Here is a 22,396-nt window from a genome sequence, read left to right on the forward strand (position 1 = left end):
GAAGCAGCCTCACATACCTTTTCCCAAAAAAGACGAATATCCGGACATTCCCAGAACATATGAATGTCAGTTGCTTGTATTAAACCACATATTGGACATTTCACCTCCTGCACTCCTTTCATTTTAGACAACTTCTCAGGAGAAATATAAGCTCTATTGATCGTGTAGTAGTGGTTCTTCCTCAAAGCGGCCGACTTAACTGTATCAAACAGAAAAGTTAATGACTTCTTCCACCACATATGAGCTAACTCTTTAGAGAACAGATTACTCCACAAAACCGTATGAAGTTCGAACTCACCATCCACCCCTTCTAGAATCCCCCAGTACCAAGCTGCCACTCTGTGGGGACCTACCAATGGGCTCGGAACAACATCTTCCAGAACGTTAGGCATACCGACTCCTCCCTTAACCCCCTGTGCCCAATCCCTCATCTGCAAAAACTTCCATCTAGTCAGGGAGCCACCCGTTTGTTGCTTCAACTCTTCCCAAGAAAGGAGGACCCCCTCCTGAAAGAGATCCCCCCCAGTACTCCATCCCTGCCCGTTTAATTGGTAAAGCCAAAACATCTAGAAAACAATCTGGTGTACCTGGAGAATCCCAGATAGGTGCGTTGCAGTTGTAATATGTTACCTGGCGGCTAATCTAAGCTGATACCAGCATTCTGCCAATCCCTGCATAATTTTCAGTTTTACCTTTAAAAAAAAAAAAAAAAAACTTAGGATCACCAAATTTAAATATGAAATTTCTTGACGCACCCTTAATGGTAGAGACCATCACCTCAAACATGAGACCCGTTGTTGTAGAATCTGGAGAAAGAAATAGAATCCTAGTATTCTTCAAAAGGAAAGCCCAGGCATAATACTATAATTCTGGTAGTGCCAAACCACCCTTTCCCTTACACCTACGCAGCTTTCTCCGAGAAATTCTAACCCCTTTAGAACTCCATATAAAATCGTTTATAAGCTGCTGCATCTTATCTATACATTTTTTCTGCATAGGGAGTGGGGAAGCAGAAAACAGGAAATTCCACTTGGGAAGAATGGACATTTTTACCAAATTAACTCTTCCAATAATTGTTAAAGGAAGATGAACCCAACCCTGCAATAATCCCTTACACTCCAGTAACATCTTTTGCTGATTCCTCTCTGCTAACTGCTTGATATCCTGGGTCACCAGGACACCCAAATACCTTATTTCCTTCTTACTGTAAGCCGAACTGTACTCCATATTCCATGCCATAGTCTCAGTCTTTTCCACGTTTACCTGATAGCCTGATATCTTACCAAATCCTTCGGCTAATCTAAAAATCTTGGGGATAGCAGATGATAGATTATCTGTATACACCAAAAGATCATCCGCATACAAAGCAAGCTTTCTTTCCCAACCCTTACAACGAAAGGGAGTAATCACCGAATTCCGCCTAATCTTCCTAGCAAATGGCTCGATATATAGGTTAAATAGAACGGGGGATAGTGGACATCCCTGTCTAGTACCTCTTGTTATTGTAATGGTTCCAGTAAGATTTCCATTAACGAGTATTCTTGCTGTAGGGGCCCTATATATCTGATTCACAACCCCACAAAAGTTATCACCCAAATTAGCTCATTTTAAAACTGACTTTAGATATCCCCAGCTTACTTGATCGAAGGCTTTCGCTGCATCAATAGTAATGATCCCCAAAGGGGAATCAAAAGACGTTGCCATATCTATAGCCCCAATCAAATCATATGTCAATTCATACAAATATCTTCCCTTTGAGAAACCCTTCTGGTCCGAATGTATCAGATTGTTAACTACTCTATTCAACCTATCTGCCAATATCTTGGCAAACAATTTATAATCACTATTTAATAATGAAATGGGCCTATAAGATGCGCATTTTGTCGCATTTTTTCCTGGTTTCAAAATCAGCGTAATAATCACCTCATTCCATGTGGTTGGGATATCTATTTAGTTTAAAAGAATCTTCCCGAACAGCTCTGTCAAAATTGGGATAATTATATCACCTAGTACTTTATACAGCTCCACTGAGATACCATCAGGACCAGGGGCTTTCCCATCTTTGCCTCCAGACAACACCGCCCGTACTTCGTCCATGGTTATAGGACCATTAAGGAACTCCTACTGCTGCAAAGTGATTTCCGGTAACACATCAGGCACTAACCAGCCTTCCACCAATTCTTCTCACCCCTCTACACTTTCAGTATACAAAGATGCGAAAAATTCCTGAAACACATACTCTATGTCCTCACATCGTGTCACTTTCGCCCCCGACTCATCCAATTTGATTTCCTTAATATGGTTCCTAACCTGGCCCGATTTAATCTTCCAAGCAAGCAGCTTCCTCGAATTTTCACCATATTCGAAGTGCTTCAGTTTGCTTGCCTCACATCTTTTAACAATTCTTGCTTGTAAAATATTTTCCATACGTTGTCTTAGCTCGGCCATTTCCACCCTCACTGCCTCTGACTGAGACGTTTCCTCTTTTCCGATCAATTTCTCGCTTTTTTTTTTTAGCATTTCCTGTTCTAAGAAACTTATTTTGTTTCTAAACATCTTATGCTTATAGCATGCAATGCTCGTGATCTTCCCTCTTATGACGGCCTCGAAAGTACCCCATACCACCGATGGTGATGCAGAACCTACATTAGTACTAAAAAAAAAAAAAACGTTTGGTTCCCTGCGTAATTGAGATATCACATCATCGTCCATTAATAATGCACGCTCAAGTGTCCATCTGTTATACTTCTCCTCCGAGACAAGGTTAAGTACAACGATACCGCTGCGTGGTCTGATAGATGAGAAGGTAAATATCCTACCTCATCCACGCTCTCAAGCAACCTACTATCGAAAAAAAATAATCAATACGTGAAGCATGACTATATTTCTTATTAATAAAGGAGAAAACTCTTGCATTCCCACCCATCTTCCGCCATATATCACACAGGCCTAGCTCTTTCATCATTCTCCTTAGATATTGCTGAGATTTTGGCGTACCTAAGGATCTACAAGTATCCGTCCTATCCAGTTTATTATCCAGCACCACATTAAAATCTCCCATCATAATAACCGGGTCTGAGAATTCAATTAACTGGGAGAACAACCGATTAAGAGGCTCAATATCATCACAATTTGGACCGTAGTACCCAACCAATACTAAAACACCTCCCCCAACCTGGGCTCTTACTATGACCCAACGCCCTGCTTGATCTGATCTTACTTCGAGTATTTCTACCCTAACTTGTAAGCAATGTTTAACCAAAATAGCCAACCCTCTCGTATGGAAATTATGATTAGTGCAAATACAACTTTGCACCCATTTTTGCGTCTCAAATAGCCTCTTACACTCATCTACCGCCAGGTGAGTCTCTTGTAAGACAAGAATTTGTGCTGGCGAGTCTCTTAAATATTGTAAGGTTTTATTCCTTCTCGCGCTGGTCCTCAGACCATTAATATTCCAGGAAAGCATATGCATAGTAAGCCCTCCCTTCCCCTGACCTCTGCCTATGCTAGCCATTCCTAACTAGTGAACTGCCCCTATGCCTCGGTGAATAAGGACCATTTTTTCTATTTCCCCCCAATTGCCCCCCACCTTGTTACCCACCTTCCCTCCCTCAACCCTCCCGTAGAGAACCCCCCCACTTTGTCGGCCAACATGGCCCTTATTTTAGAACGCCCTGCCTACCTGGGAGGCTTAGTGCAGACGGGGGAAACTCCCCCTTCACATATGGTCAGCCTGCTCTCTCCTGATTACAGCCAGCAATTCATCTGCCTTACCCACATCCCTTATATTATACATTTTATTATTGTGCATAACTCTGAGAAATGCAGGGAATTTCAACTGCGCAGAAGCCCCTAACTTCTTAAACTCATCCAGACGCTTTCCCAACTCCCACTGCCTATCCATGGTGAGTTTAGACAAATCAGACCTAATCTCAAATGTCACATTTTCCACTTTTAACGACTTTTGCCTTAATGCGCTAGTCAATCTTTTCTTTCAACTGATAAGTTAAAAAGTTGATCAGGATTCTTCGAGGTCTGCTACTATTCAATTGTCTCGCAAAAGGGTCACGATGTACTCTCTGAATGTCTCTCGATCTCTTCTTTACTCTCCTCCAAATCACATGCAGACTTAATTAAGGAGACCACATAAGACTTCAAATTTCCCCCTTCCGGAACCTTCAAGAGCCTAATATTGTTCTTTCATGAATAGTTCTCCAACTGCTCCATCCTGGATTGTAATCCTTGCTCCTTTTCCTTTAACTCTTGAATCTCCTCTTTATGGTGCTCCAACTCCTCCTTCATTCCCCCCACCGTTTCCTCTAGAACTTGAATCCTCTCCATCAAGCTGTCGAACTTTCTTTCCAGTACCTCACAGGCCTCTCTGATTTCCCCTTGATTGCTCTCAGAGCTAGCAAAGCCTTTTTTATATCTTCTGAAATGGAGAGGATCACAGCCTCCATTGAGGGGCTATAAATTGGACCAGGGACCAGGGTTTGGGCGGGAGGGGGACTAAAATCCACCAAAACTGGGACTTCTTCCTCCTGCAGGGAGGTCGTCTTACTACTTCGTCTAACCGAGGAAGAAGACTCAGGTCCTACTTGTACCACCTCTTGACAAGCCCAGTCATCAACTGGAGGGAAAGAATTATCTTCCACCCCCTTACCAGAGCCTGCGCCATTCCCACTTGCCTGTACAGTAGGTTCATCCATTCTCCCCTGTCCAGGAATGAGCACAATACCCTCCGATCTCACCCTGAAATAGGCTCTCAGTGAGGGCGTAAGTATTTTTTAATTTTTGCCTTCCCTCACCTCCTCTCCTTACAGGATTTCTCACAGGTTCTAAAGCTTTTGCACTCCTCTTCCCCTGTGCTCCACAATCTTCGTTCCCCCTCTCACCCTCCTTTTGCCCTGGCCCCCCTACCTGAAACGGATTGGAAAAGAGGGGGGGGGCTCCAACCCCCTCCACTCTGCCTGATTGAGCCTCCGACGGGCTCTGCTGCCTCTACAGCCTCCTTCCCGGCTGCCTGCTTTGCGCGCGCTACCAGGTTCCTGGGAGTTCCTCCCAGGAACCTTGCTTGTGCCGATTCTGCCTGGATTCCCCCGGAGGGGAATCCGTGCTGCTCCTCAGCGCACCCGACCGAGCTCCAGCGCGGCACGCTCCCAGTGCCGGGGTCTCCCGCCGGATGCCTCCCCCTCCTCCTCGAATGCAGTTAGCTGATTCCCTGTGCCTCCGATAGCCGGCAGGCACATCTGCAGCGCTGTCCCGTCCCGTGCCTCCCAGGAAAATGGCAGGTGAGCGTTCCAACGGGCTACCGCCTCAGCATAGCCCGCCATGTTTTCCACCAGCAAATTGTAGCTTCTTGAGATAACTATAACTGCTGACTTTCTATGGTTTTGTGTGTAAAATCTGAACAGAACTATAACGTCCCTGTAACTTTTTTTGGTTTTAGTGAATTTCTATGTTTTGTTTTGATGTGAAGTAATATTTAATTACCATATGTTAATTCAACTGCCGTCTCGCATGGCCGAGGCCCTGTGGCCACCACCCACATGCACCAACCCCACACTGTGGGCCTGTGAGCGGGTGTTGGAGTGGCTTTATGGGTATGTGACTGGCTCTGTGTGGGTGTCTAAAAGGGTGTGACTGTAGAAGTGCCTGTGTGGGTCTGCAACTGGCTGTGGTAGTGGTTTTGTAGGTCTGTAGTGAGTATGTATTTGAATGGGTGTGTGAGTGAATGTGAGTGGGCCTGTGAGGGGGTGTGTGTGTGTGTGTTTTTTGGTTTATTATGGTCTGGATCACAAATCTGTGTCAGACTCACACTGGGCCTGTGGTAGATCCGCAGATCCCTGCACGCACCCAAAACATGTTTGAGCAATTTCTTGCCCATGAGGGGTCCCTCAGAGACCCTTCCATCAGTCGCATCCAATTTCATTGTTATCCCTCCCCCCCCCCGAACTTTGTCCTGAATCACAAAATGGCAAATGCAACTTGTCTATAGTTGCAGCCAGCTAATCATAGCATCTTTCTTGGCGCATGGATCTGCAGATCCACAGCTGTGGATCTGCGATTTGTCCCTAGATGTACATAAATCTTTTTTCTTTAGTAAGTCCAAAACTACTGAACAGATTTACACCAAATTACAAAAAGATCTTTGACGAAGATATAGCTTTCTACTAAATTTGGTGCAATTTCATCCAGCGGTCCAGGCTGTAGTCGCACCTAAAATCTCTTTGGTAAATTGCATAGGTAAGTACATTTTGGGACCTCCCTTTATTCCCACCCCTTCTGACCCTGCTTGATGAATCAACCCGACATTTTTCCAACAGCATTTGAAGTGAGCGGTCAACTAGTTTTGAAAATTTCATGAAGGATCATCAAAATGCACCAAAGTTATTAGCAAAACAAAGAACGCTTTTCCTATGGAAACTAGATCCTAACTATAACTACCCACTAGCAACCACAATAGGTATTATTATATACATGTATTTATGTATGCATATATGTATGTAGGCACACATTTACAAACATATGTATACACCAGGATAGGCCAGGCATAGAACTAACACAAAAAAGACTTTAGTGCTACTTTTATTTCTGGCCTGTCCCAGTTTCTGCTTTTCAAAATCTGGTCACCTTACATTTACTAATTAAGTTCTAAGCCACATGCTGAGATTCTAAAGGTAATTTCCTGAGAGAGAACTGAAAAAAAGCCACATCATAGATAAATTCGGGGTTTTGGGAGTGGGGAAAATGGAAAAAGTACTATGGAAGAAAGTGTGCTTTCACTAAAAATGACCTCAACCAAAGGTTTACTGTTTGTCCTTTTGCCAGGTTTCAGTAGCAGGCAGAGTATGTGGTAGAAGAGAGGAATTAAAACCCTGGCTGAACCTGAAAAACTGCACATTTATGAAAACATAGATGAAAATATTCACTGACATAAAAAAAACAATGACTGCAAGTAAGAAAACATTTCAAGATTTGCAGAGGTAATTTTATGCTCCAATGCTGTATGCACAAAAGAAACCTACAGTTGCATAACTCTGAATTTGGGGTTATCGAAATCATGCAATTCAGAGGGTGGTTTGCAAAAAGTGTTCTTGCTTCCACATGGACAATGTTGGATTTAAAAGCGGTTAGAAATGGGGTCTCAAATTGGCAGTCAGTTTACACCTTGTCCAAGTAGGAATCCTCACTCTAGTCAGGGCAAGGGAGATATCCACCTCATATAACCCCTGCTCACTCGCTTAGTAGCTTGGCATGAGCAGTCAGGCTTATCTCAGAAGTAATGTGTAAAGCATTTGCACATAATGCACTGTAATACAGTGAAAATACTACAAAGGACACCAGACCAGCTTTAGAAAAATAGACAATATCTATCTGTGTAAAACAAGAAAACTCCAAAATACAGTAATAAAGATATGAATTTTGCAAGAATTACTTAAAAATACAGTTAATTTAAGTCAATAGCTTGTCTGGTGCTATCACGGCATTGTGAACAAACTCTGGGCTGATGAAGTTAGGAGCACTGGCGTTAATGGCGCCAGGGCTGCAGTGCGGAGCGGGATGATGTGACGTGTGGTGCCCTCAGTTCACGGTGCAGGCAGAGACTTGGTGACCGCATCCTGTGGCCTCTGTGAGATCAGGGCTGCGGTGTGAAGCAGGGTGGTGAGATGTCTTCAGGTCACGGTGCAGGCAGCATCATCGTCTTTGCTGCACTGTCGTCGGTAGGCCCAAGGCAGCGGTACAACGCGGGGCAGGCTCCGTGCGGCACCCACGAGTCGGCTGTTGACGATGCTTGAGTCGATGGTGCTGGCGTCAGGGGATAGGGCCTGCAGTGCGGGATGGTTCTTTGTGTACCTCAGTAGTGGTGTCCTCCGGCCGCGGTGCAGGCAGAGGTGTCAACAACGAGCATCATAGTTGGGGATACCAAGGCTGCAGTGTGAGCAAGGCGATTCGGAGTGCGGGGTCCGGTGACAGTGAGACCAGGTTTGTGGTGCAAAGCGGGGCTCCATGTGGCATAGTCAGGTCATGGTGCAGGAAACTGCGTCATTGACGGTGTGGTGGTGGTTTTTCTTCTGTTGCAGCACAAAACACACAGTTCCAAGTGCTGTAGGCAGATGAACCTGAAGTCTGATATCCCTGAGACTTCCAGCAGGGAGCAAGTATTACTTCAAGCCCTTAGAGAAACTTCACAAGCAGGATACACAGCAAAGTCCAGTCTTTGTCCTCTTTAAGGCAGAAGCCGCAACTGCAGGCCAACCCAGCAAAGCACACACAGCAAATGGGTAGTACTCCTCCTCCAGCTCTTCTCCTTTGCAGAGGTTCCTCTTGATCCAGAAGTGTTTTAAACGTCTGGGGTTTTGGGTCCACTACTTATACTAATTTGGGCCTTTGAAGTAGGCAAACTTCATAGGAAAGATCCTGCCAAGCCCAGGCAGGCCTGGCTATAGATGCACTCAAGGGGGTTGAAGATTGGATTGTGTGAGGACAGGCACAGCCCTTTCGGGTGCAGGTGCCAGCTCATTCCTCCCCACTCTAGCCCAGGAAGACTCATCTGGATATGCAGGACACACCTCAGCTCCCTTTGTGTCACTGTCTAGAGGGAATTCACGAAAAAGCCCCACGGTCAGTTTGCCTGCCTGTGGAATCCACATCTGGGTCAGAGGCACAGAATGGTTAAGCAAGAAAATGGCCACTTTCTAAAAAGTGGCATTTTCAAACAGACAATCTAAAAACTCTACCAAAAAATGTATTTTTAAATTGTGAGTTTGCAGCCCCCAAACTCCATATCTCTAGTTGTTCCCAATGGGAAACGGCACTTAAAAGATATTTAAAGGCAGTCCCCCATGTTAACCTATGGCAGAGATAGGCCTTGCAATAGTGAAAACCGAATCTGGCAGTATTTCACTATCAGGGCTTGTAAAACACACAAGTGCATTTCCTGCCTTTTTAACATACTGCACCATGCCAATGAGGCTACCTAAAGCCTACCTTAAGGGTGACTTACCTCTAGTAAAAGGGAGGGTTTGGGCCTGGCAAGTGGGTACATGTGCCAGGTCAAATTGCCAGTGCAAACCTGCACACAGACACTGCAGTGGCAGGTCTGAGCCATGTTTACAGGCCTATTCCTGTGGGTGGCACAGTCAGTACAGCAAGCCCACTAGTAGCATTTGATTTACAAGCCCTAGGCACCTCTAGTGCACCTTACTAGGGACTTGCTAGTTAATCAAGTACGCCAATCATGGATAAACTAATCACCAATACAGTTTACACAGGGATCACTTGCCCCTTAACACTGATCTGCAGTGGTAAAGTGCACAGACAAAATAACCCAGGAAAACAGATCTGAAAAAATAGGGGGAAGAAGGCAAAATGTTTGGGGATAACCCTGCAAAAAGGGCCACTTCCAAAAAAAAACGGAATTAAATATAACAGATAACAAGAAATATTCCATTATCCTCTGCTACCACACTTCTGATGAGATAAACTGTATCACACTTATTTGGCTGGGCCAATCCTGCATGACAGAAAGGACCCCCATATGCAACTTGTAGACACATTTTCTTCTTTGGACTTTCCGTCTTTCTGGGAATGTGCATAGCTCTTGTATTTGGACCCAGGGTCAAAAGACACCCAGGGAAATCTTCCAACCACAGTAATCTCTAAAACCTAGATACAGGGAAGAGTCCAGGATGGAGTGAGTTGTGTGGATCCAACTAAGTTTCCTTAGCCAGGATGTCCCACAAAATTAAACTTTGGCTAAAATCATGGGTTATGTTCTACTGCAAGGGAAAGCTCCAAAATCTGCAAGGATCCACTAAAGTCCTACCATCCAACATTCCCACACTGCAGGAACCAGTCAAAATTTGAACCATGTGAAGTCAACGTGGTGTCAATGAGGTTAGAGTCCTAGTCTGTTCCTATGACATGCGTTTGGTCTTCCCACACAGGAGAGGCATCTTTACTATTGGGAGAAGGGGATAGTTTTGGCACACGGGCTAGCAGAGATAGGGTAAACACCCCAAACCTGCCTCCCCCGGGGGCAAATTATTGCTGGGGGTGGGGCCTAATGCCAAAATAAGCCAAAGCCCCACCTGATTTTGTTTCTCACCTTTTTACCGTGGCAGGTAATATATTTCAAAAGAGAACCAACACCACCAAGCTCTCTTGGTGGTTAGGATTACTTGCTAAGGTGAAAGTCGTAGGCTAGAAGGACCGGAAGAAGGGAAATGGTGCAGTGAACTTCTATGGGAAATGAGTTCCAGGATGAGGGGGGCCAAATTAGAGAAGGCATGGTCCCAAAGTCTAGACTTGCAAAACCTGTGGACACACAGAACATCAAGGCTGCTTCCATGGAGAGGATGGGAGGGAAAGTGGGAATAAGATGTTTTGAAGTGAACCGATGAGTTGAATTTGCAGGAGCACAAAGGATGATGCATATAATTTTGACAGATTCTGTCAGATAGGAGGTAGCCAAGATGTTGAAGAAAGGGAGATGCTTTAGAAAATCCACATGCAAGAGTTATCAGTTGTGCAGCATGGATTTGGATAGCTTATAGCAGATTGAGCAAGGTGATATTAATTCCTAAGTAGACACTGTTGCAGTAGTTGAAGTGAGAGCCTGATAGAGCAACTACTGCTGCACATATGCCACGTGAGGTAGGGAAGGAAATTATTTTTCTTAGAATGTGCTGTTGAAAGGTACAAGTGCGTACCATACTAGATACTTGAGGATATTTCATAATAAGATCAAGTTTGGCCCCAAAAAGTTTCACTGTAGTTGAAGGGTTGTAGCACAGACTAAATGTATTTATTCATTTACAATAAAATGCAATTTCACATGAGGCATCATGCCACTGAAATGTTAAAGATAATCAACCTAACAGCATAACATTGAAAGTAAGACAATGGGCACTAGAGGAAAGGAACTAAATCTTTAATTTATTCAAAAAAGCAAAACCCAACATAGGTAAAAGGGGAGAATGTTCCATAGTTTGGGACCCCAAACCTGAAATAATCCTCTGTGACATGGAAGAGAATATGATCCACAATTTAACAAGTGGGCTGAATGCATGGGACAATCTGAGAGAATGTATGACCAGCATGCAACACTGCTTGCCCAATAAATAGGAACTGAGTAAGTTGGGACCAGAGGCATCCAGCCACCCTGGATGGGCAGATAATGGATTTAACTCCTATCTACCCTCCCAGGTGACAGAAAGCCCACTAGGCCACCAGGGAAATGATTATCAGCACGGAGTGCAGGCTTTCCAGTACTAGCACCAGAACCGGTACCAGACAACCTTTCTACGATTTAAGGGTTCATCTCCCATCATTCTGTGCCATGGGCAGAATGCCACCTACATACTAGAGGCTAGTGCCAAAGAATGAGTGGTGTGGGGCAGGGCCCATCTAAGCATCTAGTACAACATCTGGGCACTAAATATTCATTATGCCACCCAAGGGAGGCAGAAAAGGGAAAGGGGTTTACCCGCCTCTCTGTGAGCCCTTATGACAAAACTACACGCGAAGGAATCCAAATTTCCCCCACTTGCCATGGGATTAGCTTCAGTTTTTGGGCTCAAGCCTCCTAGGGCCAGAAAGACTGTTTAGGCTCCAGGGCTAGGAGGTAGGTGGCCTAGTAAGGGGACAGACTGGCCCCCCACCCCATTATTTATTTTATAAGAAAAAAAAAAAAGAGACCCGGAGATGGTGCCCAATTACCACAAAAATAACTAACTACACTGACAGTTTGCACCTCCACTGAGGAGAGTGCGTTAGAAAAAGATAGGGCAAACTGCTGAAACAGTATTTAAAAACTGAACTGACTTGCTTTATTACTGTGTAATGCTGCAGCCTTGAATAAATGTTTTTTTGCCCAATACACTAAACTTTGAATGTTGTTTGAACTGTTGAAAGAATTGGAAGAGTGTCATCCTTTAAATACATCGAATGAAAAGTGCAAAGCACATACATAAGTGGTCCGCATTGAATTCAAATCCCTCTGCAGAATGTTGTAAAATCCCTGTAAAGGTGTACTAATAATACATCTGACTTATGCTTGTGAGTGGTTGAGCTGACCTAAAGTTAAATAATCTATTTTCTCAATGTAAAAGCAAATTTCGGTGGTAAGTTCAGCTTACCCTTGATAGCTAGACACAAACAGCCAGACTGTCATCCGAGAACAAGCTTGTGGCTTGTAATATCTAACAGCACAATAGCAACATTAGATTCAACAAATCAGATAAAATGTACATGCCAAAATAAAAATACACAACAGTTAAATGTTTTTTTTTTTTTTAAGAGAAAAAGCATATACTCTATACAAAAGAGGGTTTTAAAAGTCGATGCAATTCAATGGGGTACAGTAGGCCAGCACTCAGCCACCATTTGCAGACAACCACAAACTAGTAGGGCTCCCACTTCATCTTGGATAACAGTTTTGCCCTGGGACTCAAACATGTTTTAAAACTGAGAATCATTAAGCAGAGCAAAGCTGTATGTAGGCAATGGGGTCCATGATGTCAAATATTTTGTTTTGGTGGTCCAGCAGAAGCCTGAAACGGTGTGCTCAAAATTTCTGAGGGGCACAACTGGAAAGAGGGGAAGCAGCCTTTACAACGCAGCCAGAGCCACACGGGCCATAAGCATGCAAGCATTACCTCGCTTGCCCGGAACCACGCAAATGTGTGGTTAAGGCACCATGCATTTGCATGGTTCAGACACACGGCAAGAACAGACGGATGAGGAACGCAGCGGCCAGGTAAGCGGGGCTGGGGAAGGTGGGACCATTTTTAAGAACAGGCTGGGTTAGGTTTTAAAGTACAGGGTTGGGGGTTCGGGATAGTTTTTAGGACAGGGTGGGGGGAGTTTTCAGGGCAGGGTAGATTTTAGGGTGGGGGCAAGGGTTCGGGTATTTTTTTTTTTAGAACGGGTGGGAGAGCTTTTAGGGCAGGGTAGGTTTTGTGGTTTAGGGCAGGGTGGGGGTCAGGTTGTTTTTAGGACAGGGTGGAGTAGTTTTTAGGGCAAGGGAAGGTTTAGGGCGGGGGTGGTAGGATCGGTTTAGTTTTTAGGGCAGGGTAGGTTTTAGGGTTCGGGGAGGGTCATGGTAGTTTTTAAGGATAGGGTATGATAGTTTTTAGGACAGGATGAGGTAGGTTTTAGGGTGGGAGGGGGTCGGGGTAGTTTTAAAGGACAGGGCAGGAAGGTTTTAGGCTTTAGGGCAGGGTGTTGGGGTAGTTTTTAAGACATGGTGGGGTACTTTTTAGGTCAGGGTAGGCTTTAGGGTGGGGTCGGGGTAGTTTGTAGGACAGGACGGAGTAGGTTTTAGAGTTCAGGGCGAGTGTTTGGGTAGTAATTTAGGACAGGGTGGGGTAGGTTTCAGGAAAGGGTAGGTTTTAGGGTGGGAGCTGGGGTTGAAGTAGTTTTTAGGACGGGGTAGGTTTTATGGTTTAGCAGGGGGCTGGGGTTCGAGGTAGTTTTTAGAACAGGGTTGCTTTTAGTGTTTAGGACGGGGACGATGGGGTCTTTACCACACAACTATGCATTGCGTTACCAAATATATATATATATATATGAAATTCATTGTAAAGGCATGCGTGGTAAAGGCATGCGTGGTTAAGACACAGTTGTGGTTCTGACTGCGTTGTTAAGCATTGTGTGGATCTGCCATGCCTGTTTCTGTCACTCAACCTGGAAAAAGTGGCTACTGTAGTTGAATCATTTTTTAAAGAAGACTTGTGACCTTCTGCCATGTGCAGCAGGGGTTGGCCGCAGGGCTGGCCTGCGGGCTGTCCTTGTGGCCAACCCCCGATAACCACGCAACCCCCGCATTACGCAGGCCTAAGGCCAGACCCTGGATCCAACTCCCTACAACCATCCACGGCCGTGCCACATCACACCTGGCCGTGCCCAGCAGGTGTTAACGGCAAGGTCTGGCCTGCCGCCACCTCCTTATAGCCACCCAGAGAGTTTTTCAAGAATTTGATGAATGATATATGTAGAATGAGATACTTTAGGACAAATTGGAAAGAAAAATGCATTTGACAATTAAAAAGAGTGAGATCACCTTTTAGTATGTACTTAAACATTTGAAGTTGAAAAGAAATTCAAGTTTGGAAATGAGCACCTTTACTAGAACCCTAAACCTTCAGTGAGTGTCTAAGACCTTAGCCACTACACCACAGGTTATTCCTGATTATGCAGTGTCCAGACATGACTATCAAATTCTGCCCAAAGATTTTTCCAGGGGAAAAGAAAGACTTCAATGTTTCATCACAATTCATTCTTACCATTCAACATATTATTCGCAAACACACTGCCATGAGATACCATGATCTGAACCTTCAACCTACTGAGTGACAGTCCATGAGCTTTACCAGTAGACCAGAAGTGGCATTCAAATCAAACTTATTGCTTGTGTGCCGCTTTGAAATCATTTTATGACTTCAAGGCTGTATGCACTCAAGATCTTTCCCGACAGGACTGCGGGAGGGACCCTGAAGGGCCCGTGGTCCTAGCCAGTTTCCACATCCTGGGGGGCCAGCATTGCTCCCACAAGCAGGGAGCTGCTTTAATTATCAGTTCTCTGCTTGTGGGAGCAATGTTTTCATCTGAAAACTCCGCTTTCTATAAACAGGATCTGTTTGACAGCTCTCACTTGCAGAAAGAGTTATGTTTGCTTTTTCTCAGTGGAAGTTATCAGCTCCACCAAGCAAAAGCAAACAGCTACCTCCCGAAGGTGCACACTTTGGGAGGTAGCAGGAGCTGGCCGTGGGGAGTGGCGATGCCCAGAACCCACCATGGCTCCATGAGGGTGGCGGCGCAGCACCCTCCATTGTTTAATTTTGCCCTGGGGAGGATGTGGTCCCTGGCACCGGGAATCCGCAACGGACCCCCTTCATTATTTTATGTTAAGAGATGGCAGTCCCTGGGGCTGCGTGGCCCCCTCGCATTCATTTATATGCTATGGGAGGTGGTGTTCTCTGGGGCGCGCTGGTACCCACCGCATACTTAATCACCAGTGCCCCGGGGAGGTGGTAGTCCTTGGGGCTTTGAAAAGCCCCAGGAGGAGTGCCCTATTCACCCCCTCATATTTTATGGCAATGACCAAAGAACCTGGCCCACCTGGGGGCATTAAAAAAAAAAAAAAAAAAAAACAAGCACAGGAGACATTCATGGATCCACTGCTATTTCTGCTGGGATTTTAAACAAAAAAAGTTTAAGCCTTATTCTTTGGGGGGTGCCTGGGGGATCGCTGCACCAAGGCTAGAGGGGTAAGGGTACCAGTACCCTAACCTCTCCATTTTTTTTTTTTTTTTATTCATGAAGCCTTCACGCCTCTCTATGTACACATTTGGTTTTCTTTTAATGTTTAAAAAAAGGTTTTTTTCTGGACCAAAAGCTACCCCTCTGCCAGATTTGGTGTAACTCCGTCCAACAGTTCAGGCTGTAGTCCTGTTCAAAATCCCTATGGAAATTAGAATGAGAAATGCACTTTTTTTACCCTCCCGTTTTTCTAGGCCCCCAATGGACGTATCAACCCTTTTTTCTGAAAAGTTCATGAAAATTCGTCAAACCGTGCCAAAGATATAGGCAAGTCAAAAAATGTTTTTTTATGGGAAGTAGGTCCCATGTCATATTTTTGCCGTCAATATTATGGCATTGATATTAAGGTATATTTCCCACTCAATGTTCAGCTTCCACAACATTTTCATCAGAATAAAATATTAGAGTAACTACTTCTCCTGGTTTGGCAATCGATTCACAATTGCTGATGGATATCATGGACTGTTTTTTTTGTGTCAAATGGTATGCAATAGCCAGGAGACTTATTAGTGTGAAAACAAAGCTATTCACTAGCATAAGTCAAACTAGAAAGGGACTCTTTCGCTACCCCCTTCGTCACTTTCAAAACAGGAGTCCAATCCAATTTTTCAAATGTGTTCTTTGGAAAATTATGTGAGCGGTAACAGAAAGTGGTAAAATTATTTTAAAACAAAAGCCTGAACTACTTAGGAGGTGTAGGGTTGGGGTAAGAAAGATCGGTTCTTCTCTCTCTCCATAGTAACTATTGTAAAGCTCTAAACGTGTCACATTTTAAAAACAAGCCTTGGCAATGCTAGTAGGTGTGGCTTTAAAGGAATGATGGTAAAGTGAAGCATTACACGTAGATAGCAAAGGAATTTGTATTTATTTGTGTGGAAGCAAAGAATTGTAGAATAATATGGATAAAGGTTAGAAGGTTAGTTGGGAGCTTCACTGTCAAGTCAGACCTAAAAGACCATGTAGATGAATGTGTTTTCCGTCCATTTCTGCTACTGCCAGAGAAAACCAACATCCATTATCTAGTTCTAATGGTGGTAGCTAAGGAATAGCTAAAGAGTTTGCCAATTGTGCAAAACAACTGTGCTGTTTTGAGAAAGAGTTCTGGCACTGGAGACCTGGTTAGCAGGGAACCAGTGCACTAACAGATTAAATTACCTCAGTTACCAGGCAAAAAGTGGGCGCTAACCATGCCAAAAAGGGTGCTTTCCTACAGGCACAAAGAAGGATTACTTTATTAGCATATTAGAAAAATATAGCCTTTCTTCTATAGAACTATTTAAAATAGTAAAAGAAGCTCTTAGACTATTAGGCTAACACAGACCATCACTCCCTCAACTACCCATTGCAGAGGCAGCCAAGTACTTCACTGACAAAATCAATAAATATGCTCAAAATTGGACACAGTGCTCCATAGATGAGCTCCCCTGAGAACAGCTTGGCCCTCATTCTCAGGCCAGCTCTCCACTTTATCCCTGGCCCCACACGTTTTTCCCCACTTAGCATCTACACTAAGGGGGTTATTCCAACTTTGGAGGAGGTGGTAATCTGTCCCAAATGTGACGGATTTACCACCAGACGTATTACGAGTTCCATAGGATATAATGGACTCGTAATACGGCTGGTGGTATATCCGTCACTTTACCGTCACTTTTGGGACGGATTACCACTTCCTCCAAAGTTGGAATAACCCCCTAAGTCCTTACCTGATGCAAATCTTTAATCCCTTTTTGACAAATGCAGAATACTGTGATATCTGAAAGCAAGCATTAACACTTACTCTGGTCAGAAAAAAAAATCAGGACTAGATGTTTCCACCTTTTCCAATTCACTAGTAGGTTGGACTACAGAAATGTACTATATATGGGAATGGCCGACTTCCTCTTTACATGAATGTAGGTGATATGAAAAGCGGCTGTCAAACTTATCTGCAACAAAGAGATACAGCGCAGCATTGGCATGCTTAAAAACTCTGCACTGGCTGCCAATTTGCAGAAGAGCCAGATTCAAACTCCTCTGTTACATCCACAAGGTTCTCTGATTCTGGCCCTGTGATTCTACGATCAAAGGTGGAATTTTACAAACCAGAGTGAAACTAGAGATAATTAAATTTAGTTCTAGCCAAAACTAAGCACATCAAAAAAGTCAGAACCGGAGGCCGATCATTCACCAATTTGGCCATGGCCCATTGGAACTTAGTCCCCGGACCTCCATCTCATTAACGACGTCCGGTTCAGAAGAAAATGTTTTTCCCCAGATTAAGTACAGTGTCTCTGCTGGGCTTTTCCCAGACTAACCCCAGTGCATTAAATGGCTGGACATTCAGCAATTCAGTGCCGGAATATCCCTGTAGGTCTGAATCTACCACATATTGGCTCAATATTGCCAAGACTGGCAGACTGGAGTTTGGTTCAACCAGCAGAAGTTTCATAAAAGCCACACCTTGCCAAAATGTGGCTCTACCCACATCAAAGGGCATCTTGTTGTACTCTGACCTGAGAAAGCACTTTGGTGTTGCTGGAGATGCTTGTGGACTCCACAGGTTGTTAACCAAAGCTTAGATCGACCTGCCCCAGACCCTCGATTGGCTCCATAGACCTGGCTTCCTGGCATTAACTTGCTTGTATACTGTGCACTCCTGACATATCCAAAAGTGCACCAAGCCATTCCATAACAGTGAATTATTTCATTGCTTCAGACCAACCTGTAGTAAAACAAGTGTCTCTCTCCATTCTACTGTTCGGGGAATGTAAGAGGTTTGTCACAATTCACGTGAACACAACTCATGCATTTGTAGAGTACGTAGGATATCTTGATGCTGGTGTTTATTGTTATCAAACTCAATGGTACACATTTTAGCCACTTCATAAAGACGAAAGGCTGAGTGGGCCCATTGGGATTTGTACCTGTGGCCACAAGGTTAAACACGTTTCTTGAGGGGATACATTTGTCCACTGAGCCAGCCGACCGGAACCGACAGTAACACCTCTCTCTAAAAGGCTCCCAATAATGTCCTTTTGTAGCAAGAGAGATTTGTGAAAACGAAAGCTTGCAGTGACATGGCAAAAACTGACAACTGAAGGTTTTAACACTATTCCAAGGTAGGGTTCCCGTTTTTAAATTACATGCATCAAATGTGATCAAACAAATCAGGCACACTTCACAGATGTGCGGGATGTGAAGTGGGACAAGCAGTTTGGGCATTTATATGCTCTAGGAAAGAAAAATGACTAAAACCGCCCCTAACTGTGCAGTCAGAAAACTTATGTAATACATAACAATGAAGAATGTTATTTTTTCTTAAACTAGTGTTCTCCACTCCCAGAGCTGTGTACTATGCAAGCTAGATGTAACAGCCGCGAATCTAGAATTTCCACAGGATGTTTATAGGTATAGTCACACAATAACCAGTCCTATAATTGCAAGAAATAACGTTGTGTTCGGAAACACACACATGGTCATATTATCCAGAAGAGAATAGGAGAGCAATACAATAACTGTTTATATTATTTTATTAAGAGCTGGACAAAAAACATTTTTTAACCAAGACCATTTGATGAGCACCAATATTATCAGCGAATGGGGTGGCTAGTAGGAACCAAGATGGCATTCACAGAGGCCAACCAAAAACATAGCACTGCAAATAGTAATACAATAACATAAAAAACTGTGTAAAATCACCATGCATCAACTGAGCCAAAGCAGCCATTAACCTCTTTCCCCATACCCTTCCACTGCCCTCACAAAAAAAAAAAAGAAAAATCAATTGAGAAAGGATACAGTAACTTTCCAGAGGTGAAACTGCCAGCATCTGCCACCGATTTCCTTGATCTGGATAAATGCTAAATAAAATCTGTAATAAAGCATTAAGACAGATAATTGAATTATTAAAGTGGGATCTTCTGATACCATAAGTAGAAAGCAGAAAATTATGTCAAGACCAATGTTACTGTGCCACTAGCATATTTCATTGGCACTTCTAGAATCCCTTTTGTGCGTTAAGCCTTTAAATATTCAGCTCATAATTAAACATCTCCATATTAAATATATTTAAGGGACCTCCATCATACATCACAAAGTGCGTATGGAAATGGAGGGAAAAAAACATGGCCGTCTGCATCTCACTCAGAGGGACACAGTGGGGAGTGCTGGTGTATCACTACACCCCCATGCTAAAAATACCCCCCCCCCACACTCCGAGAAGCTAGAGTGGGCCTGCAACAAGACGGCAATCATAGGAGTTCCCATAGTAACTCCTCCCCCGCTTAGGTCCCTTCCAGAAAGGTGGGCCCGGAGGCTTAACCTCCTTTTGAGACCTCAGTCCACCCTCTTTTGCGGGCTGCAGCGGGAGGTAGTAAACCTTTTGCATAGTTTTAAAAAATATTAAGTATATGGCAAAGGCACGTACGAACTCCATCATGAAAGCATAGCATCAGTGTTGTTGCAAGTTTATCGGAGAAAAGCAGCATTCAAAATTAACACATGTAGCAGAGATCGGAGTGGAGTATGATGTTGGAGATAGATGCATATTCTTAATCCCACCTGAAGTACTTGCCCTGATGGATTGTACCCAATAAGAAAATGTGACCAAGGTCTAGTGTAACTAGAGACGCTGTTTTTCATCAGAACCCCTTGTGGTATATTGCCGCCGCTCCCGCGTGCAGCTGGTCTCCATGGAGACGCCGAGTGTGTTGATCTCGAGTGATCTCCACGGAGAGCGAGGGAGTCGGAGGACGACGGTTGAAGGTGGTCGGATGGCTGGGGCTTATAAAAGAATAAAGAAAACCTTACCTTACCTGCCGGTAGATCGTTTTGTATGTTGGACCCATTTCACATTGGCGACGAGGATGGCTTAAGGTGCCCCAACATCATATTGGATATTTCTACAGATCGAGGAAGTTCAGCTGATTTTCTCCGTGTAAAACAACAGGCTGAGTGTAGCCCGAAGTGAGTGAAGTTAGAAGCACTCAGCAGTGAGGAGATTCAGAGCTGTTTTGGTTGAGTGGATTTCCTGGTATGCTGTTTCCTGGAGGAGTGGCCTAAGTTTTTCTTTCCCTTAAAGGGATGGTCTAAGCTACAGCATTTAAAGGGGAAGGTGTTCATTGCTGTTCAGCTGACATGGACATTTTTAAAGGAAACATGGCTGGATGGTGACAACTGCATACGGTGACAGGCACACTTTCAAGAACGCTTTAGCCTGTTTCGTAAATTATACAGTGACAGGCACACTTATCATCTATGAGCATTTTACATTGTTAAGTACAGTGTACAGTAACTGCAACGTATTTGCATGGGGTGTATCTATTTTGTACAAATACTCATTTAATGGAAAGTGTTTGATGTTATATTTGTAATTGGGGGGTTTAGAATATTGTAATAGTATCAGTTTAGCAATATTTATTGGGAAGTGTTTTGGTTGGTTACTAAAGATTATTTTTTTAAAAAAATAATAATGCAGAATGTAACACCCCCTCCTTTCTTCTTAAGTAGTCCAGGAGATCCAACATATACGTGGACTAAGTGGAAGAAAATGTTTGTTCATTATGCTAGGGTGTGTGGACCAACACTCAGCGCAGAGAGGAAACATGCACTTTTGATGCACTGTTTGGGGGGTGAGGGTCAAGAGGTACTGGAAAACTTACCAGATTTAAGTATTGAAGAATCTAGAAATCTAAATGAATATGAACTCTGCATTAAGAAATTAGACAAACATTATATTCCGAGAGTCAGTACGATAATGGAAAGATACTATTTTGGCAGAAGAGAACAAGGAAAAGATGAATCGGTGGAGGAGTACATTACAAGTTTGAGGAAACTTGCTGCATCTTGTAAATTTGGAACGCTAGTGGATGAAAGAATAAGAGATCAATTTGTACTAAGGTGCAGTAGCGACAAAATAAGGGAGGAATTGTGGTTAAAAGATGAACCACCTTTGGAAGAAGTAATGTTAGTGGCAAAAGGAGTTGAGCACATGCTTAAGTGTGTTAAAGAGTTAAATTGTAACAAGGGCATGATTGGAGAAATTCCGAAAGTGGATGAAGTAGTATGTGAAGTGAAAAGCAAAGAACTTAGTGTATTGAAGAAAAAAAGAGGATGAGTATAAGTTTAAAGGAGAATGTTTTCGTTGTGGGAGGAGTGGTCACAAAGCTAATGCTAGCAATTGCCCAGCATTGAATGTAGTGTGCAATGGGTGTGGGAGGAAAGGTCACTACTATAAATGTTGCCGTAATAAGAAGAAAAGGAATGGAAGTAGCAGCATGACGAGAGAGATTAAAGAGGTGACTCAGGATGTGGTTTTTCAAGTTAAAACACGTGGTAAGAATGAGGAACATCCGAGTGAGGTAGTGAATGTAGAGGGTGTTGGTTTGTTGATGGAGTTTGATTCCTGATCACAGTTAATTATTTCAAAGAAAAGTTTTGATTTAATAACGAATAAGGATAGAGTGTTAAAAAAAAAAATGGATGTACGTCCAGGAGGTTATGGTGGACAACCTATAAAAATGTTAGGATATTTTGTGGGTCATCTTGAATTAAAAGGGAGACATTTGAGTGGAAAGGTTTATGTGTCCAACCAGGGGGACAACCTTTTAAGTTGGACACATCCGAGATTGCTAGGGGTTGTGTTGAATCCAAATGCACAACCACAAGTGCAAGTGCAGTGTATTAATGGTAGTGAAGGGGAGTTAGTCTCTGAATTTCCTGAAGTGTTTGTGGAGAAGTTAGGGTGTTTAAAAGGATACAAACATAGAATTAAACTGAAGAAGGGTGCCATTCCGGTAGTATCCAAAGTGAGGAAAATTCCTTTGGCGTTACAAGATTTAGTGGTGTTAGAACTCAAAAAACTGCAGGATTTGGGTATTATTGAAGAAGTGGAAGCAACAGAATGGTTGGCGCCCATAGTTGTAGCAAGGAAGGGAGATGGAGACATCAGATTATGTGTGGACCTTAGAGCTTTGAACAGAGAGGTTGTTGTTGACAAATTTCCCCTTCCTAATATTGAAGAAATTGTGTCCACAGTTGGGGGAGCAAAATATTTCTCGACACTAGATTTAACATCAGCGTATCATCA

General features: G+C 43.6%; 1 protein-coding gene across 1 annotated transcript in view; it reads right to left on the reverse strand.

The window, feature by feature from the left end:
- The window catches only part of OCA2 (OCA2 melanosomal transmembrane protein), an 866,379-nt gene that overhangs the window by 665,693 nt on the left and 178,290 nt on the right, over positions 1-22,396 (reverse strand). The window contains exon 5 of the mRNA XM_069204281.1: positions 19,108-19,180. Within this exon, the coding sequence (XP_069060382.1) occupies positions 19,108-19,180 (73 nt within the window). The remainder of the gene's footprint in view (positions 1-19,107; positions 19,181-22,396) is intronic.

This window comes from Pleurodeles waltl, chromosome 8 (genome assembly GCF_031143425.1).
Source record: "Pleurodeles waltl isolate 20211129_DDA chromosome 8, aPleWal1.hap1.20221129, whole genome shotgun sequence".
Taxonomy (NCBI): domain Eukaryota; kingdom Metazoa; phylum Chordata; class Amphibia; order Caudata; family Salamandridae; genus Pleurodeles; species Pleurodeles waltl.